Below are 16170 nucleotides of genomic sequence, written 5' to 3'. Positions count from 1 at the left end.
TAGTACTTGCGCGTCTCTTTTTTTTTTGACGAATTTGCAAGAAACTTGTTGATGTAACTACTTCAAGAAAAACTCTACATCTTTATTTATGTACATCCGTGACCTGTAGACTGCTATTACGCAGAAATATTCTAAAAAGGTACGGTACATATTATTGTACTCTTAAGTATACATTATGTTTTGGTTTGCAAGGTCTAGGAACAAAGGAACTAATAAAATCTATTTCTATTTATGTTTCCTGTAGCCTCAAGCTAAAACTATAAGCTTAACTTTTTTTGGTAATGTCTTTTGCTATAAATAACACTATAACACAATAACACTAAGAAAGTAAGGATCTGAATCAGCATAAATTTATACATTATACTTATGCCTTTAATTATTTCAATATACATTTCTATTACAAATTCATCCATTAGTTCTTCAATCAGTCAACCTCAAGCTCAACAAAACTAATTACAATAATCATACTTATCTAAGATTTTGACAAATTCTTTACAACCGATCTTTCACTTCATTTCCGCTATTAAAATTCCCACGACGTCACATTAAGATCATCGAGACACGGTTTATCACGTACAATTATTCTTTATTATACATTTACATCACGCCATTAGTAAACCCGTTTATTTTCATTTTTATTGCATCTTGATGCATCGAAAAAGGGCTGGAAAGCGGACCGTCATTACATCGGCTCGTTTATCACAAAAATTATCCCTCTATCGTTTCCCTCTTGGCATGTCGTGGTTTCAACCCTTCATTTTTGTCCAAGCAAGCATTTTCTGGCTGTGTTTTCAGTGCTTGAAATTTCGGCATATAAAGTCAGCGGTTACCTTGGCCAGCAATTGGTAGATGACGATAATTGAGCGCACAACGCGTAATTGGAACAGACAAAGCCATTTCTCGAAACGAACGTAAAAGTGTTTTTGGCAATTGACATTCAACGTACGTTCTACACTCTACGGGAAAGTACGTGTCTACGAGCCGCATACTAAGCGAGAATTTCACCTTCTAGCGGCGGAAACACGCGTCCACTTTCACGGCCACATCCGAAACTAATATTTCCAGGCATCATTTTTATCGTCATACGCCACTTTCGGCTGTTTTATATTCTAACAACTGTTTGATTTCTAATTAATTATTATTTATAAATCACTTTTATGTAATATTGTACGTTATAACGATTGTGATCTGTAAATAATTAATCTGATCTCTCGAACCAAAAATTCCATCAGAAGGTAAAATGTGTTCTTTTTCTTTTAACGAGAATACAAGAACAAAAAGTTAAAATTTTTTAAATATCCGGAAACTTATATTTGTTTTGATATTTCAAGTGAAATATGAATTGTTGCTGGATATAATGCTCGAGTAACTGACTAAGAAGAACAATTTAACGCGACATACCATGTCAATTAGAGCAATTATAAGTTGATGTATGTATTTGTCGTGCATGTACTAGGATCGAGAGAACATGGTAGGTTCACGTGATTAACTTCAATGACATTGAAGATTGCCTTCAATGGCGCGCAAACTTCCTCTTATGTATTGTGAACAATAATTAACTAGATTTTATCAAGTAGAGATGAACGTGAATCCAAAATTGTTTCCTTTCGCTGAAAACAATTGCTGCAATCCTAACAATTATTTCTTTGATATACGCTACTAAAGTAATGGATCTATTACTAAAAATTATTGAAGTAGGAAAGATAATTAAGAAAAAAACAAGATAAATGGACGACAAATTATAAGATTACACGCAGTCACGATAATAGATAACATAAAATAAAAAATAGGATTACGCCTAAATACGCCATTGATACAATAAATTCTTCCTATTGGTTATATTTTCGTACAACTAATTATAATTATAAGAACTTCGATGAAAATCGAAGAAAGTTCGAAGAACGATCGCCGAAAGCGCTGTCTGACTCATCGATTCACGGTTTCCATAACAACACTACGTTATCTACGAAATCACACGCGAGTGTCATCATCGATTTCCGTCGGCTGCGCTCCGCTTTCGGTCGCGCGCCTGCGCCAGTCATATCGACAGACTCGCGATTTGTTCACGTCGAATCTTCCGGCGTTGTTTCTACACCGTTACAGATTCCAGCTCGTAGACAATAGTCCCATTGAACACTGGGGCGTCGTTTCCCGTTATCGTTCTTTCCGCTGATCAATTTCGCGAATCGGCAGTCAGTGACGCTTCCAAAAAGCGCGAACACTAGCGTAGACTAATATCGGCAACAGCGTGCTTCAATTCGTCATCGGCTCGACCTTTGTCGAGGCAGTCGCGATCGAGCGGTGGCGGCGCGTCTATCGATCGTCACGTGCATACGTCGTCACAGCCAGGTAATTAGACGAGTCGGGTCTGGCATGCCCCTCTTTAAGAATTCAGAGCTCGTGCGGCCAGTGGTACGTGCTGATCGAGCGGAAAGTTTCCCTTGCGACTGGCTGACGCACGAACCGCTTGCTAGTTTCGTCTCGGCAGTCGAGTGAAACCGGCCCTAACGGCCGTCAGTCTTCAGTCTTGCCGGTGGAGGACCACTGGACCAGTCAACAGACTCAACATGGAACACCTGACAACGTGGAAAATGTTTTACGTTTGTGTATTGGCCATCTCTCTGATGGTTCGTCCGTCCACTGGCTCGCAAATGCAGCCGCTCGTCGTCAGCAACTCGTTGGACGAAGGTGTCGCCAAGGACTACTTTATAGGACCGTGTCTGGTGAACACGAATCAAACTTGCCCTGATAAAGAGGTGACGTTCTTCTTATACACGCAAAGAAATCCCGATGCGGGTCAGCAGATCATGGTCGACGAGAAGCGCTCGAATTTGAAACGAATCCATTTCGAACCTTCGAACCCTACCAAGATCCTGATACACGGTTACGATTCTGACATGGCACTGTCTTACCTAGTGGACGTGCGAAACGAATATCTGAAAACCTATGACTACAATGTGATAGCCATGGATTGGCATCGTCTAGCTACGGCACCCTGCTATCCCATCGTTGTGCAAAACGTGCCACACGTGGGCGATTGTTTGGCCCAGCTGGTGCAGAGATTGAGGGACGTGGGTGCGGACGATATCCACGTGATCGGCTTTAGTCTGGGTGCTCACGTGCCCGCGTTCGCGGCTAGAGCTCTCAGACCGTACAAGATGTCAAGGATAACGGGTTTAGATCCTGCCATGCCGTTGTTTGTCACCGTGGAGAATGACTACAAATTAGACCCGTCGGACGCGGTCTTCGTCGATGTCTTTCATACGAACGCGTTCATTCAGGGCAAGGTGGAGATGAGCGGGCACATAGATTTCTATATGAACGGTGGGATCAACCAGCCAGGTTGTTGGGACAATTGGAAGCCTTTTGAGTGTGATCATCACAGATCCGTGATGTATTTCGCCGAGTCCATCAATTCGGATGTGGGTTTCTGGGGCTGGAAATGCGGAGGATTTTCTTTTTATCTGCTTGGCCTGTGTCCTCCCAGGTACCCGGCCGTTTTGGCTGGCGAAAAGGTGGATAAGAAGAGCAGAGGCTTTCATCTGGTGAGAACGAACGGGCACAAACCGTACGCCATGGGAAATTTCAGCGTGAACCGGTTAGATATGTATACGTAAGGTCGACGAAGTGTCGAGCATTACTGTCGCGAGATACAACTCGTACGATAAATCGAAGAATGTACGACGTGAGACTTTCGGATGCGATTCTGCTCTCTGATTGCGGAGCATAAAGAGGACACGTGCGTGAGACGAAGCGGTTGCTGCTGCAAGCGGGCACCAACGATGTGTCCCTCCGGCAAATTGTCACGGTGAGCGTGAGAGTTGACTGAAAAACGTGTTCCGTGTCAAGGTCAGGGTATCTCGAGCACCTGGTGCTCCGCTAATCGATACTGTGTTCGGCGTAGAGAAAGAAATGGGGCTAACCGGCTATAAGCCCGTTTAGGAGTTGATTCGTATCGATGACGCGCGCGAAACGGATGAACAAACTATCGGCTCGAAAGTTTCGATAAAACGAAATCTTCTCTGGGAAGATTAAACTTGGACATTTCGAAGCATTTCTCGGGCAAATTTTTGTGTGAAGTACATTAATATCAAACATCTTTTTACTTTCGCCAAAGTGATTAGGATCGTGGATTTGAACTTATATATCGTGGTTAGGGGATATCGGTTCGTTGCATCGGTTTGACGAATAAAAATCAGTGGTTTGATAGGAATTGTGAACATCGTTGTAAGCTTTTTACGTAACAGTGTGCATCGAATGGATCTTTACGAGATATTATCCAACTTATATCTAATCTTACGTGTAACACGCGCAAAAGTTACAGCTGCATTAGTGAGATTTATCGAAGAAACTTGATTTCGAAAATATATGCAAAATATATATTGAATATATGCAAATATAGAAGAATTTAATTTCAGCGTAACATATGTAAATTACATATGTAAGGGATTATAAATAAGCTGAATTTTATTAATATCGTTTGAAATATTGATAAACGAGTTGCACGTAATCTGTTATTTGTTGATAGAGGCGTAGTTATTTAGCGAGATTTTGTATCTATATTTATGGATTATCGTCGAAATAATGATACAAAAATATTATTTTGTATAAAATAAGAGAGGTTATTTATTCCTTATATCATTTACTTTGGATTCTCATATTTCAGTCATTTATTGTATTTATCATATCGAAAATTCTTTATTTTCATCCAGTGTTATTAATTGCTATCAATTTACTAAAATATTTAAAGCGATTAATAATATACGATTTATATTTATTTATTTGTTACATTTAACATAGATCGTAAAATTACGTTATCATCGGAGATATTATTTTTGATACCAGAAAATTCCAAGGCAAACATTACGTCCGATAGTAATGATATGGCTGTTACTACAGAAAAATACGTATCGATTAAATGTAACTCGCATGAAACATAAAAATGATTTATTTGTTTATCTATTTACTTAATTTTTCTATGATCCTCTAAACTTTTCCAACGTAGTTCCACTCTCATCTTTATGAACAATTTTTCAAATTCTGTGAACAACGCACCTTTGATATAAAATTGAAGTATGGAAATACACGTGTTAATGAAAATTTGTTTATAATTGTCTAGAATTTTTGAAAACAGACAAATATGTGTGAGTGGAAAACGACTACGGGCTTTAGTAATATTTAAAGCGTTTGTGAATGTAATAATGCCTTAAGTGGCATTATTATATTGTTTGCAATGCCTTCCTATAGTTCTGAATAATACCATAGGAAAAAATATAGGTGTAGATTGCATGATTTTATACATTTCAGTACTTTTGTATTAACACGTAAAATTATAATTATTATTCTTCTAGAATATTTCAAATTGATTTCTCAATAAAAAAAAGGCAAATGATAAGAGATTACGCAATTAAGAAGTTAATCTTATCAATAACCTGTTTTCATCTTTTCTACGGTAAAAAGTCTGTCTAGATGTAATTATATATCTGTGATCAGATTAATGATTAAATATCTATTTGATTCGGGAATTAGAGCAACATAGATTGCAATCTAATTAATTAGTGGTATTCTATATTGATTACGATTCTTCATATTGATATTACATTAATTCGAAAGTTCTCAAAAGGAATAGAAATACACCTAAAATGAAAAGATATTACCAAAGCTACTCGATAATTTATATAAATAATATTTGTAATAACGTTTAACATGTAATATCTATTTAAATTATGCGTAGCGTAAAAGTTTCATCGAAAATAAGTGATGAGTCAGAATTCAGCCACGTTTGATTTTTTAACAACTCCACTATTAAAAAATTAAAAATTCATTAGGATCGATACATTTTCAGTAAAGATTCTTCGCCAATGAAATATAAAATCATTGATCCATATCTAAAAAATACTGCAATCTTCTCGAATTCATAAATTGCTGTGTTATAAACATATTTTTTTATCTTCGAAAACTGTCTGGATATTCGAAAACACACTAATCGATAGGCGACACAAAAAGCGGGACAAGATAAGATTTCTATATTAGGAATATTCCAATTGTGACAATGCTTTAGTGAAGTCTAATTCCCACGATATAAAATCCATTAATAACAAATGACAATTGTTATCTTAGTCGAGTGACAAATCCAGACACGTTCTACTCGGCCATTTATTTCCTATCTACGTAACGTTGTACGGGGTGTCCCATTGTTTTTTCTGCAAAACGGTTCAAAAATATTTTCCTAATAATAAGAATTTTAAAAATGTCATATAAAACAAAAATTGATAAATGCGTTATTAACCTGTTAACTGGATCATCCCCTAACCAGAAACTTTTACTAACTTTTTACTAATTATAAAAATGTATTAATTAATCAAGACACGAAAAAGTGCTCAACTCCAGTTATATTAATTATAACATAATTTATCATTAACGCGAATGAATTGACACGTAAAAGGATAGGAAATCCCCAAATGTAGTATTGTTTTTGAAAAAAAATAATCCGTATATTTAACTCGTTTTCCCTCTTTAAACAGTTAAACAATTATTAACAGCAACACGAGTTATTGATCATTTTTCCTGCAATGTTTTATAATGTGGCGAATATCGAACGTTCGTAAGATTCTAAAAAGAATTTATTACTTGAACAGAGTCCGGTGCAAAGACCTTAGAAGATCTAAAGGACCAGAAGCCTTACTGCATGATCCTGTTAGTTTCTTTAAAGCCGACTTTAAGACAAAACGGTTCGTCATGCTCTATAAGTCGCAGGTGAAACGTTTCAAGAGTCAAAGGCTGTGCGAGAGAGGCTTCGATTAATTTTGTCGCTTACATACCGGGGTCAGATTTCCTGATTATATTATGTTTATGAATGGTATTTTATGTAAATCAACGATAAGTATAATGCTCACTATCTTAACTTTAATAAGTTTTATATCGCGTGTTCTACAGCAAATTTATTACTACGATTAAATTAATGAAATTTGCTATTGCATATTAAAATAATTGAAACGAATGAATAAGTTCCAATTTAATCGTACTATTTGCAAACGCAGTAATAGTAACAATAGCGATAATTAACATACGTGTAATCTTAGAGTAGATTACAAGAATTAATATATTTGGCAAGTAAATATATTTACCAAGCTTTTAGAACGATTTTAAAATATAAGTATGTCATAAAAGTAAAATCAAATTTTATAGTAATAAACAAAAAGTGTATGGTGTCGAGTGCCAATTATGACTTTCCTTTAAATAATCTAATTGAAAATTTAACAATTTTTCTCTCTAAAGTAACACAAGCCATTTCATTTGTACAGTGTTAGAACATTCAAATTGAATCATCACCAATTCGAATATTAAACAAACGGAAAGCACGTTTTGGAAGTTGGATTGTATCCAAACAATTCGTTAGTAACTAACGAGGCTCTCGTTAGCCGGTACGTGATGGCAAAGACTATAAGAACCGGCTCGAAAAAAAAAAGAGAAAGAATTCAGGACACCGACTAATTCATTAAAAAATCCGATTGTTACAAATTGAAATTACATAACATAGTTTAAGCAACAGGTAAAGGATTTTCATTTATTCTAAAACGAAAATAATTTAAAACTAGAAACTCTTTTTCTAAGGAAAATAATCCTAATTAGTTTTGAGTAATATTTCAGCAACTAAAATTATAAAGTTTACAAACAAAAATTGTATAAAGTATACAAATTCCAATATTCAATTCTAATATTATATTTTAAATTAACGTTGTAATCTTCTACTTCTCGAATTTTTAACATTCATTGGTAACATCTCAAAAAATGTTGTTTCATACGTAAACTGTATACAGTTCGGGAAAATGGGATTAATAGATTAATTGTAGCTTGATAATAATAGTTGTTTAAGGATGAATTATTAAGTAACCTACTTATTAAACGAGCTCAAGAATTAGATCGTGTATCTCTCGTCTATTTACAGTTATTTTTTCAAATTTTATCTTTATTTTCTGCAATCGTGACACACATCTGTATTACATCTCACATATCTATCTAGAAAATCTAGGTTATTTTCTCTTTTCAGTATATCTTTAAATGGAGCAAGATCCATCTACATATTGAAATCTCTCTGAATATTTTCTTCTGTAAAATACGCGATCGTTTGATCGAAAACTTACGGTATAACATTTTATATCAAAATGACGCACTCTGCAGTTTAAATTCACGTGGAAGATATCAGAATAGCATTGGAACTAGAAACAACGCGATGCAAGAATAGATTATGTAATCAAAAAGTTCGCGCGCGCACGTAAATAGCTGGTAAAAACGTCAGTTTGTACGTAGAAGGTATTGTAATGTATTCAAATGCATGCAAATGCTGGCTTTGCTTGAAACGGGAATATCACTAAAAGTAGGTATAACAACATAATTACTTAAAGAGTGCACACATCGTGATGAAAAGAACTCGTATTAGGTGAAATTTCAGGTATTTAAACGTAGTTATTCGCCAAAGCGGAGTGTAATCTATGCATTTGGATCTTGCTTTTCATCGGAAATGGTAAATTGTTAATCCAATCTTTGGGTAGTCGATCGGTTCAGATTCCTTTTTTTTTTTTTTTTTTTTTATGAGAAATACAATTTTTCAACAGAAACAAAATTATTAAATCGACATACAATGTGGGCTTTTGTGGATTATCGAGGAAAGTTTTCAAATTTTAGTTGACATCTGTGAAACACCCTGTTTAATCCAGTTACATATAAAATATATAAAAATGCACAGAATAAAATAGTACGACAAACGTTCCAATATTTACTCCCGAGGAATGTGCACATTTCGTATCATTAATGCAACGTTTTTAGATCTGTTTATTTTTTCTAGTAACGTCATGTTACACGAGATCGTGCGACTCGAAATAAGCATACTTCTGGTTCATTTAAATGAATGGGAAATTAGTAGGTCTGGAAAAGTAATAAAACGTTGTGTGTACCGCAGCGTAAGCTGCGAACTAAATTTTTTAAATGAACCACGATACGTTCGCAGGTTTGTTTCTGGTATATCTGAGAATATTTGAAACGTTCTTATCAATGTGTTCCAACCGACTATTAGGTTTATGTATGCAAGATTTTTGTTACTTCTTGCGATTTGTTTATTTGTTTATTTCCTTTCCTGCTTATTTCCTTGTTAATTTCTATGAACATATAATTTATTTTTATCAGAGCACGATAGATAAAATATCGATAGCGACATACAAACAAGAAGAAAGAAAAAAGAAAACTAAAAAAATTGGAAGTTCGTTTTCTCTTTCTTCGCAATAAAATGGTTTGTACCATGCTTTCGCGGATTATAAATTGAGAATCGTAAAATTTGACGGAGACACGAAAAATCTCGGTATTCAGTGCGATGTACCGCAATCTTCGGTAAATTATGACAGATTTATGAAACGCATAGTTGTCCGATATTCACTAAGATACTCGAAATTCCTTAAATTTTCTTCGATCGAGAAACTCGCCCAAGGTATTCGATGAATAACGTTCTTGGATTAAAAGTTGGGTGAATTATTTATATTGTAAGAGGTATATATATATATATCTTTCTCTCTTATCTATGATTTAAAACTTCGTTCGAATGCGCGCGCGATACAAAGACTTAAGAAGCTTAAGAACTTTCTGAAATATGGTTTTCAAGATATAACACAGATTGATAGAAGGTGTTTCTCCAGGATGAAAAGATGGCTCCTTTAAAGAACAGAAAGTTTTTCAATTTCGAGCAATGAAATACCGGATAATCATATTAATTATGCAAACATTACAAGTTTATATCAAAGCTGGCGCGTCGCGTCGTAAAACGAGTCTCATTCTATCGTTTATTATCCTTTCGTTGTCAAAGATTGGTTGATAAACTATATCATTAATAGACATAGTTAGGATAATAAAGAAATGCAAATTTAATAAAGAAAGCAATTTATCACCAAATGCCACACGTTCCTTTCTTTCAGTAACAAAGCGTATTTAAAAAATTTCAACTGCTACGATTTAGTAAAATACAAATATAGCTTCTGGTAGATTATATCGATTTACGAGCTATTCTACTAATTATTGAAACGTTCTAATTTTTTAACTTACTAATGTATTTTATTTCACATCATAAAATCAACAAATTATTTAATCGCGATAGCTTTCAAAAATTAGTCAGATAACGATAACATGTTCAAGAACTAAAGCAGTTAGATGGATAGTTTACGTTTAAAAATTCTCTCCACTTCCATCATCTACTGGCACTGCCATTGACCTCTGACACGTTATAAATGGAGGCACCTCGCATTTACATTTCAAGTCAACCGTCCACATGTCGACCGGTTCCGGCTCAAATTCCTCACCTACGCGCTTCGTATCATTATAAAATCGGCACATTTTGGTTTCTGTAAAAACCAATATAATAAAATTAACATCATTGATTGCATTCACATAATAACTTCACAGTAAAATAAGTGAGACGAGTACCAAATGCCAAGGAAGTGTCAACGAGCTGCGTTTAATTCTTTGATTTTTGCCAACAGCATTAAATAATCGTATTAAATGATCACCTCATGTCTATGCTATGAAATTCTACATCAGATCTGTCTGATATGAAAACTGAATGATAAACAGATTGGTCAAGTTCAAATTTCTATGATGATGATGAAATACGGAATCGATGAATCCTATTTGAATATCATTTCGAGAAATGCAGGTAGAGAGACATTAGAAATGACGTTACAGGTTGAAGCACATTCTCAAAGCCACTTACCTCCCGCAGAAACCGACATAACGTTGTTAAATTCCTCGATATCGACGTTCTTTAAGTCCGCTGCAAAAACAAAATTAATTCTGTAACATAGATTTCTCTTACGAGGAAGTTTTCGAAATGAATAATTACTTGAGAAAGATAACTGTTGGAAGTTATAGTACTTTACCTCTTAATAACTGAAATAAGTACTATTCGTTCGGAAAATTTGATATCGACCAGAAAAATGAAGTCGAAGTCTGCCCATAAGCAGCTTTGAAAATGGGTACAAATGATACTTTTTTCTAATTATTTGTACATTTTGGCTTTTTTCTAAGTATATATAAGTGAAATCATTTTTGTTCACCATATATGACTTTATGTATCCACGCACGCTAATGTTTTTCTAATTTTTCTACTAATCTGGAAAATCTTACTTAATAGAAATCTTAATTAATAGAATGTTTCAAATTTCAATTCATAACATACTTTTTCAATCTGCGTAATAATTCTAAAGCTTTATTTTTTAATTATAATTACTTTTTAATTACCCAAACGCAATTTCAGCATGTGGTAGGATAGAAAAACAAAAAAATGTTTCACGTCCACCATCGTAATTGAAACCCAAGCATTATCCCAATTCTAGTTATTACATTTGTTTGCATTTATCTTGAGAATTCCGAAAAGTAAACAAAAATTACGAAAATATATCATTCGTAACCATTTTCGGAGCTGCTTATGACGGACTTGGACGCTATCTCCCAAATTTTCCCAGTAAATGGCACTCAATTCAGTTATTAGGCGGTAGCTAGTATTGTAACTTCCAAAATTCATTTTTTTTTTACAACTAATTAGTCGTCTAGGAAACATTTTATAGAAAATTAATACTTCTGATGCAGAGAACGCGGAAGGATTAAACACGTGTTTCCAATTGTGAACTTACGGCCCGTATATACAGGTTGATAGCAATGATATCTTGGTAACATAAGAAACAGAGGTAACCACTTGTCATGAACTTGGGCAGCAGCACTCGTGAACAGAGCAGAGCACGGATCACGGTTCAATTGCTGACAGTAAGGCTCGATATTCTCACCTAAAAGAACATTTAATTATGTTTCATTTTTTTACTGATAAATTAGATACCAATTACTTCGTTGCACACATTTCAGCTTTTCTTTCATGTTATACCTGTGTATCCCTCCATGCAGAGACACAACAACTTTGGATTAGCGTTTGGATAGAAGAACTCCCCGGCCTCATAAACTTTACCGTCAACGGTACAAGTTGTATTATCTGTTTCTTCCATATCTAAAAAACACAACCAAAATCAGAGATCTTTACATTCCGTCTTTTCAGTGATATTCATAAGAATATGAATTTGCATAAGTATCCGCAGTGCAACTATTCTACTGCTGCAGCGGTTCGCAACCTTTTGTTTATCATTGACCCCCTGTAAATGATTCTTTGTTATCAAAATCTCAATCCGTAACGTGCCAAATGCACATGTATATTTAAAACACTCGTCAATTGCACATTAACAACTATCAAATTCATAGAGAAGAGTTCTATTACGAGTAAATGCACATGCCAAATACTTTTCATTCGAATAAAACAGCAATAATTTGCATGTGTGAGAACTTCATGGCCACGAGTTGAGAACCGCTGTCCTGCTTCATTATTCAAAGAAAATAGAATTTGCTTTCAAACAACGACCAGCATAAAATGGATTACAAATTATGTTAATACCGATACTTCTGAACATATTTGATCTTTCTTATTACAATCTTAATTTATTGTATTTAGTTTACTCACCGCAAAATGGATCTCCGCAACAAAGACCATGCGTTCTTCTGTACAAACAACCCTTTTCCTCAGTACTATTACAATCGTTTAATCTCTCGCATTCGAAAAAGGCACTGCTCACACAATAAAAGTATTCTTTTAGTTCCAGTAATGCGTGTTCATGGATTTTCAAATGATAATATATTCACAAACAATATTTGTCATAGTTCGAATACTCTCATAACTTGCGGTATGTAACCATTAAAAGTACTAATACATATACAGATCCCAACAGAATATATTTATAGTGTGAATAACATCGTGGATTTTCCGAATAACCCAATACAAAGATCGAATTATTATATCTGATAAACAGGATTATGAAGGATTAGATTCGATTCAGATTTATTTGATGTACATTGAACTTGAACCAATCACTGATCGTTAGGATCGCCAAAGCTAATGTACTTACGTATCTCTGAACATCGTACATGTGCAATTCCTGTCGCAAGGATTGCTATCCTCAGGTCTCAACGTCTCTCCGACACTGTATTCGTTGCCATTCACATAGCATTTATCCCGTGACAAATTGTTCAGATGACTGCAATTGTATGCTTCCGCACAACAGTCGTTGGGATTCGCGTAAATAGGAGTACAGCCAATCCCCTTGTAATATCTCACAATCAGTTCACCGGGACAATTTACTTCATTGCAGTTCTCTTTATCAATGAAACGTGAAGAAAGTGAACGAAATAATTAGAAGAAGTTCACTGATTCGCGCAGCGAAACAAGCAGAATAAAAGTAATACGTATAAAATATACTTAGCATAGGAATTTAATAGCTTCTCACATTTTTTACAAAACGATGCAATTAGATCGATGAAAATTTGTCGTTTTACTCGAACGAAATACACAAATACGCAAAATCGTATCATCTATGCAGACGTGTTATGTGAAACTTTTCGCACAGGGCGCTATATATAAGTTTCAATTCACATTTCAAGTATTTACACGAACCTCCTGTATATTTTCATCGGACGATGTAAAGTAACGATTTATATAACACGATAACAAAGCGTAAAACTATCTTGCGCAGAAATCACACATTTTTCAAACAATATTCCTGTGCGCAAGAATAAATTATCGTTCTATATTTTGCATATGAGAAGAATACCGTACAAGAACCAAGATACACCGTTGCTGGCCGACATAAGAATCGAACCATTATAATAACCATCGGTACGAAGTATATCGCTAAGATACATTTCGTAAATAAATTTCTCACCTTCTCCTGTCACTTGAACAGCTACTAGGAACATCAGAAGAACGCATTTTCCAATGATTGAACGCGAATTATTACCGAGCCCGGCCATCGTCAGATCGTGAACTCTACACGCGTATTCTCCTGGCACCATCACCGCCCGCCTTTTATATGCAGCTTCGACGTGAATAAATAGCTGAAATAGCTGGTACTATGGAAGGGAGTGGATATTACCTAAGTCAGCATTCTTCTTAATGAGCTGAAGAACTTGTTATTACTGTTAATCAACTGAATTACGTCACAAAATATTAGATAAATGAAAATAAAACGTTTATCATCGAAGAAAGTAATGCAGACTTACACAGAAATTTTTAGTCACAGTCAGAATAGGATAGTGGTGGTAATTATGCCTGTAGAGCGTTGCGCACTTCACGGATGTCAAGGATTTTCGAGTGTATTGTTAATGTCGGAGTCCAAAGTAAATGTGTCGATCGCACGCTTCAACTTGTTACGGACTTGGTTGTTCTTCGTTAATATTCATACACATTATATACATCATGACAACACTGATGAAGGAATATATTAAAAATTCTTCGACGAATGACCTGAAATATTCACGCATGTGTATTGATAATTTTTTACCAATTTTTAAGAAGTGGTCTTGTGTATCAACAACGAGGGTAACTTGCACACGTTTTCTACATTACCAAACCAAGTCAACATAGTTGTTCCAAGTTCCCTACGTTGTCTATATTCATCGTCCGATTAGCGTATCGTCACGTTTTGTCTTCTCTGTGATGGAATTACCATCGTTAAATGTGTCGTTAGTAAAGTACATTAAGCGCGTGTCTAATAAACGAGGAAGAAAATTGGTAAGAACCAATCGAATTTCATTCTATATCTGGATTTTTGCCGAAAAGAGTATTAATTTCATTGATGATACGAATTTGATTGGCAAGATTATACGAAAAGATTCGCTATGACATTTTACTTGAAACATCTATCTAATATGAAAATTGTACGGTAAACAGATTCTTCAGTAAACAGATTCTTCAGTAAACGGATTTGTCAGTAAACAAATTGCGCAACATAGACCATGCGTTCTTCCGTATAGATTTTTCTCCAGTAGATTTGTTCTTATGGGTATATTTTCAAGCCATTGTTTACGACAAAACAGCAAACTTTATGGAAGAACTTCGAGATAAAATAATACGTGCATGTAGAGAAGTAAATGCACCAAGTTTATTTGCTTCTACACATCGAAATCATTTTATTTACTGAAAGGCGCGAGAAACGTCGTGTTATTTAAACACTTATTATAAACACAAATAAACGTACGACGGATACGAGATCCAATGTACAATTCCATGTAAAAATGTTGAAGTGACTCTTTGATAATTTCTACTATTACAATTTGTTGACAACGCTAACGTTATGGTAAACATCTGACTTAACGTCGTATTACATCAAATTTCCTTGATATTCGCGTAAATAGAAATTCTGACAATCGAATGGCTTATAATGTCTGACAATCAGTGGATCGGGACTTATGGACGGGATTTATGAACGAAACGTGTCCGAAGTGGACGATACGATTAGAAATTCACAAAAAAGGTGAAACAAAGAGAATAAAAATCCTTGTGTATCTGTTAAACAATAGCGTATATAAAAGATACTTAGAAGAAAGATTCATGAAAATTACTTGTTTAGGTAAAACAATACCACGCTACCATTTCAAAGTCATTTGAAATTTCCGTCACGTTGCAAATACTTGTAAAATCTTGTTATAAATGGAAGCACGTAAATGTGTACGTGAAACTTATCGCGCAGTGTAACATTTTCCATTTCATCAAACAACGCCTTATCAATTATCAAATATTTACACGAACCTCGTGTCTATTTTCATGAAACGATGTATTAAAATAACATGGTAATCAAGTATGTACAATCGTGTGGAAAAACCTAGCAAATTCGTTATTTGTGTATATTACGTATACGCAATTATAATCATAAACAGTCTGTTCGATTTATTTGGAAATGTTCGAATATCTCGGAAGGAGAGATTAAAAATATCTTATTATCTTACGACAAGCAGAAATTTCGTAGTAAAATCCGTTTGCAGCGAATTCAATTTTCATAACTCGTATCAGTGAGAATTACTTTCAGGATCGACGTGCATCGATATATTGTTCTTTCATATAATATTTTGACACGAATTCTTTATAACTGTATGAGTTACAGAACAGATGAGTTACAGAAATGAAAAACAAGAAAAGTATGAAACTAAAATTATCATATTATATTATATTATTTAATGTATGGAAAGAACATGCTCAAAGTACCTAGGTACCTCGCTGCTGCACAACTTGAGGGTTAAGTCATTAAGGTAATCGATGGT

At 34.7% G+C, this 16170-nt stretch overlaps 3 protein-coding genes across 5 annotated transcripts in view; 2 read left to right on the top strand and 1 right to left on the bottom strand.

Annotated features, from left to right (window-relative positions):
* Nucleotides 1-16170, top strand: part of LOC117208591 — a 280013-nt gene that overhangs the window by 239066 nt on the left and 24777 nt on the right. The window lies entirely within an intron of this gene.
* Nucleotides 2039-4301, top strand: LOC117208593 (lipase member H-like). The gene has a single exon (XM_033449827.1). It carries the CDS (start codon nt 2568-2570, stop codon nt 3615-3617), a length of 1050 nt encoding a protein of 349 aa, XP_033305718.1. The 5' UTR covers nt 2039-2567; the 3' UTR covers nt 3618-4301.
* Nucleotides 9949-13977, bottom strand: LOC117208595. Its single transcript, XM_033449828.1, has 7 exons — nt 13797-13977; nt 12984-13230; nt 12542-12645; nt 11918-12037; nt 11673-11822; nt 10754-10813; nt 9949-10385 (listed from the first exon to the last, which is right to left on the bottom strand). The coding sequence occupies exons 1-7, from the start codon at nt 13924-13926 to the stop codon at nt 10210-10212; spliced, it is 987 nt and encodes a 328-aa protein (XP_033305719.1). The 5' UTR covers nt 13927-13977; the 3' UTR covers nt 9949-10209.

Source organism: Bombus bifarius, unplaced genomic scaffold, assembly GCF_011952205.1.
Source record: "Bombus bifarius isolate JDL3187 unplaced genomic scaffold, Bbif_JDL3187 scf7180000008140, whole genome shotgun sequence".
NCBI classification, from domain to species: Eukaryota; Metazoa; Arthropoda; class Insecta; order Hymenoptera; family Apidae; genus Bombus; species Bombus bifarius.
The sequence above is the reverse complement of the archived record's forward strand: the minus strand, read 5'-3'. Positions and strand labels throughout refer to the sequence as shown.

What these genes read in the sequence shown, in the direction of transcription:
- LOC117208593 (XM_033449827.1), top strand. Translation starts at nt 2,568, where the DNA reads ATGGAACACCTGACAACGTGGAAAATGTTTTACGTTTGTGTATTGGCC.
- LOC117208595 (XM_033449828.1), bottom strand. Translation starts at nt 13,926, where the DNA reads ATGGTGCCAGGAGAATACGCGTGTAGAGTTCACGATCTGACGATGGCC. An exon ending in TGTTCAAGTGACAGGAGAAG is followed by an intron (nt 13,231 to 13,796) that starts GTGAGAAATTTA and finishes TCATTGATAAAG; the next exon opens with AGAACTGCAATGAAGTAAAT. An exon ending in CTGCATGGAGGGATACACAG is followed by an intron (nt 11,823 to 11,917) that starts GTATAACATGAA and finishes ATGTTCTTTTAG; the next exon opens with GTGAGAATATCGAGCCTTAC.